Source organism: Arachis ipaensis, chromosome B3, assembly GCF_059453495.1.
Source record: "Arachis ipaensis isolate K30076 ecotype BB chromosome B3, ASM5945349v1, whole genome shotgun sequence".
NCBI lineage: Eukaryota > Viridiplantae > Streptophyta > Magnoliopsida > Fabales > Fabaceae > Arachis > Arachis ipaensis.
In genome coordinates this window covers 51,895,047-51,898,819 of record NC_142438.1, presented here as the reverse complement: position 1 = coordinate 51,898,819, position 3,773 = coordinate 51,895,047, and the positions used below count along the sequence as shown (strand labels likewise).

Sequence of the window (3,773 nt, the reverse complement as noted above, 5' to 3'; positions counted from 1 at the left end):
TTCCCTTGACTCTCCCATAAGGACGATATCATCGGCAAAAAGCATGCACCATGGCACAGGTTCTTGGATGTGCTCTATGAGTACTTCCAAGACTAATGTGAAAAGGTATGAACTTAAGGATGATCCCTGGTGTAATCCTATACCAATAGGGAATTCCTCTGTCACACTACCTTGAGTCTTCACACTAGTTGTGACCCCATCATACATGTCTTTAATTGCCCGAATATATGTGATCCTTACTCTCCTCTTTTCTAAAATCTTCCATAAGACCTCCCTTGGTACCCTATCATACGCTTTTTCCAAATCAATAAACACCATATGTAGATTCCCTTTATTACTACGATACATCTCCATCATCCTTCTTAATAGGTATATCGCTTTAGTGGTAGATATGCCTGGCATAAATCCAAATTGATTCTCTGTTGCTTGTGTCTCTTTTCTCAACCTCCGTTCTATTGCCCTTTCCCATAACTTCATAGTATGACTCATAAGCTTGATCCCTCTATAGTTTCCGCAACTTTGTATATCCCCTTATTCTTATAGATAGGTACCAATGTGCTCTTTCTCCACTCATCAGGCATCTTCTTTGACCTTAAAATCTCATTAAAAAGTTAGGTTAACCAGTTGATACCTTTTTCTCCAAGATCCTTTCAAATCTCAATCGGGATATTATCAGGTCCTACTGCCTTGCCATTTTTCATCTGTTTTAGAGCCTCTTTTACCTCGAAGTCTCGAATCCTTCGATAGTAGTCAAAGTTTTGATCTTCTTCCCTTGTGCATAATCAACCAAGGCTCGGAAGAGTCTTCTGTCCCTCATTAAATAACTCGTAGAAGTAGCTCTTCCACCTTTCATTAATCTTTTCCTCTTGAGCCAACACTTCCCCATCCTTATCCTTTATGCACTTAACCTGATCCAAATCTCTCGTTATTCTTTCCCGACTCTTTGCGATTCTATATATACCTTTTTCTCCTTCTTTCGTGCCCAAAGACTAGTAGAGACCCTCATTATTTTTAGTGACTAATATTTTGTTGACTGAAATTGACCGTATAATTTTTATTTGCCAGCATAATTGTTAAAAATAATAAAGAGAGTAATGCTCCAATTTCCTTTTTACAAAGTTATTTGCTAGACTAATCTACGATCTTTTTTATTTTCTATGATATCTCCTAATCCAACATGTCTAGGACTAAATTGTTGCGAATCTGAATTCTATTTAAAGATTTATCGTTGATAATAGATTGCTGCATATACAAAATAAAATTTTAACCGTCAATATTTATTTAAACAGACTAGTAAACTAATTATTAGAACAAATCAAGTTAGTTAGACTAGTCTACTATTAATCTCCTTCCTTCAAACCTCTTCATGCCCATTTAGCGCAGGCTAATCTGGATCTATTTCTTTTATCTGTCACTTTAAAAATCTACTATATTTTGATTAAATTAATAATATTAAAATATATCATATTTTTAAATTGACTGATAAAATAAAAAAAAGAAAAAAAACTTTCAAATACATTGCTAACAGCGAGTAGATTCGCCATAAATGTAGTCAAGGATGGCAATGACACCGAAAACAAAAGCTTGATCAATCCCAGGTTGCACCACCACATGATACAAGTCCTTACTTGCCATCAATTTCTCCACTTCCTTATTCACCCCAACCTGCGCACAAAAGATTCAACAACTTACTATTTATATATAATTTCACTGATTAAATTTTATTACGGATATTTTAGAGTATTATCACAATATTTTATGGAATGTAACCATCTACCGATACAAAAATGCTGGATCCTAGGATTTTTCTAGAATCATGTATCAACTAAACACAAGAATTTTATTTTCCTGAAAATTGGTTCTTGGAATGCTATTCTCATGAATCTGATTATTAGGAGTTGAAAATGCTGAAACTAAATTGATGTTATCTCATTAAGTTAACAGATAAAAAAGAAAGCAAGCAAAAACTTGTATTACTAATTACTAACCTGTGCAACTACGTTGCCCCTGGTGTCAACAATGCTACAATTCTTGTCAGGGAAATGGCCCCTGATCTCAAAGTCTCTGCCTTTTTTGCTATCAACCCTGGGTTCCGTGGAGATTTTAATTCCATTCTTCTTAACCAAACAAGAATTTGGTTCTTTTAAGCTGAAAACCAGGTCCTGTAATCCCTCATATTCTAGGCTGTATCCTTTCCATTTGTTGTAAATGCTTAGTGCCTCAACCATCCCTCCCTGCACATTTCAAATAAACGTTACCTTTGAGCTTCAGACTATACAATGCAATATAATGTTAGGAAAGACTATATATACATACATATATATAATAAGTAATAAAAGGAGTAAGTTAAGACTATTACGGGTCGGAATCTTAACGAGAATAAAACCAATTTTTTTTTTTTTTTTTTTTATATTTGGATCTTTAAGATTTAATAAAAACTAATCACTAAATAGAAATAGAGCTATAAAATTTTGTCTCTTAACATATCAAAATTACTTTACAACTCATATTAATGAGAAAAGTTGTTATTCAACCTAAATAAAAATTCAGCAAATTTTGGCTAAGAAACATCAAAATATATTAGAATTAAGAAAAATAAATTAAGATGATGATAAAAGACTAAGTCCAGATCAAGAATTATAAACTTTTAAGTATACTCATGAACAGAAATACGGTTTTCACATCAAATATATTTTTTAATGACTAACATGAATGATATTAGGATAAAAGAATTTAAGAATTCTAACATACAAGTGATCAATTCAAATTACAATGATGTAAGGTTATTAATTATTCAAAAATATTATCTGTACACTAAAATTAACTACTATAATTAGTCATTATATATTTTATACTAGTGATTAATTTTAAATTTAGTGTATACCTATCATAGTTATATTAGTCATCATACCTTTCTACGCATGAGAAGCAAAGCATCACCATTGGCATCTCTTAGAAAGAGTTCACCTTTTGTGCCAAGAACACCACAACCATCAACCTTGAAGACAACCCTGTGACTCTGAGAACCACACTCACTCACCACAAACCCTCCTCCATTCACCACATTTGGCCTCCTCCTAACCACAAGCACTGTCTCAGAAGAATAGCAATACAATTTGCTTACTATAGGTACGATATTCGTCATGTGTATATGTGATCATACACTCATTGATATTAATGAATCCCTATGTGATGTGATTAATTAAGAACTACGTACAAACTATGCTTGGCTAGCTCTCGCCCAATGTATGTGTGCGCCAATCACTTTTATACACAAAGCTTTTGGCCTTATTGTTGAATGAAATTAGATATAATATATTAATTAATTAGGAATAGCTTTTAATTTGTTTATGATTTTTAGTGTTAACAAACTTTATATAATACAATTATATATTACTTTAACAATAAAAGTATCTAACTCAATCATCTCCATTATTTTAAGAATTTTATATATAAGTAAAATTATGTTATGTATACAAAAAAAAAATATTAATTATTTGTATAATTTAAAAATAAAATATACATTAAGAATAAATTAAATAATATATAAATTTATATATAAATATACAGTGGTTAATTTTTTATGTACAGTTAATATATTTTAATATCAATATATGCGACAAATATTTGATTAGATAATAGTACAAGACTCTTTTATGCCATAAATAAATACCAACTAAATGCTTAAAAATATGATTTTCTTTCTTTCCTTTTCTTTCTTTTGTTTTTTTCTACCTTGTGTGACTTGACTTGCATTGCATGCTATTATCTTG

General features: G+C 31.2%; 1 protein-coding gene across 1 annotated transcript; it reads right to left on the bottom strand.

The window, feature by feature from the left end:
* Positions 1-1,415: 1,415 nt before the first annotated feature.
* On the bottom strand, positions 1,416-3,309 carry LOC107634432 (protein LURP-one-related 6-like). Its single transcript, XM_016337937.3, has 3 exons — positions 2,912-3,309; positions 1,989-2,234; positions 1,416-1,665 (listed from the first exon to the last, which is right to left on the bottom strand). The coding sequence occupies exons 1-3, from the start codon at positions 3,143-3,145 to the stop codon at positions 1,522-1,524; spliced, it is 624 nt and encodes a 207-aa protein (XP_016193423.1). The 5' UTR covers positions 3,146-3,309; the 3' UTR covers positions 1,416-1,521.
* Positions 3,310-3,773: the final 464 nt, after the last annotated feature.

Coding starts and splice junctions, on each gene's coding strand:
- LOC107634432 (XM_016337937.3), bottom strand. CDS start 3,145: ATGACGAATATCGTACCTATAGTAAGCAAATTGTATTGCTATTCTTCT. Junction 2,235..2,911: donor TGCTTCTCATGCGTAGAAAG/GTATGATGACTA, acceptor TGAAATGTGCAG/GGAGGGATGGTTGAGGCACT. Junction 1,666..1,988: donor GGGGCAACGTAGTTGCACAG/GTTAGTAATTAG, acceptor TTTTGTGCGCAG/GTTGGGGTGAATAAGGAAGT.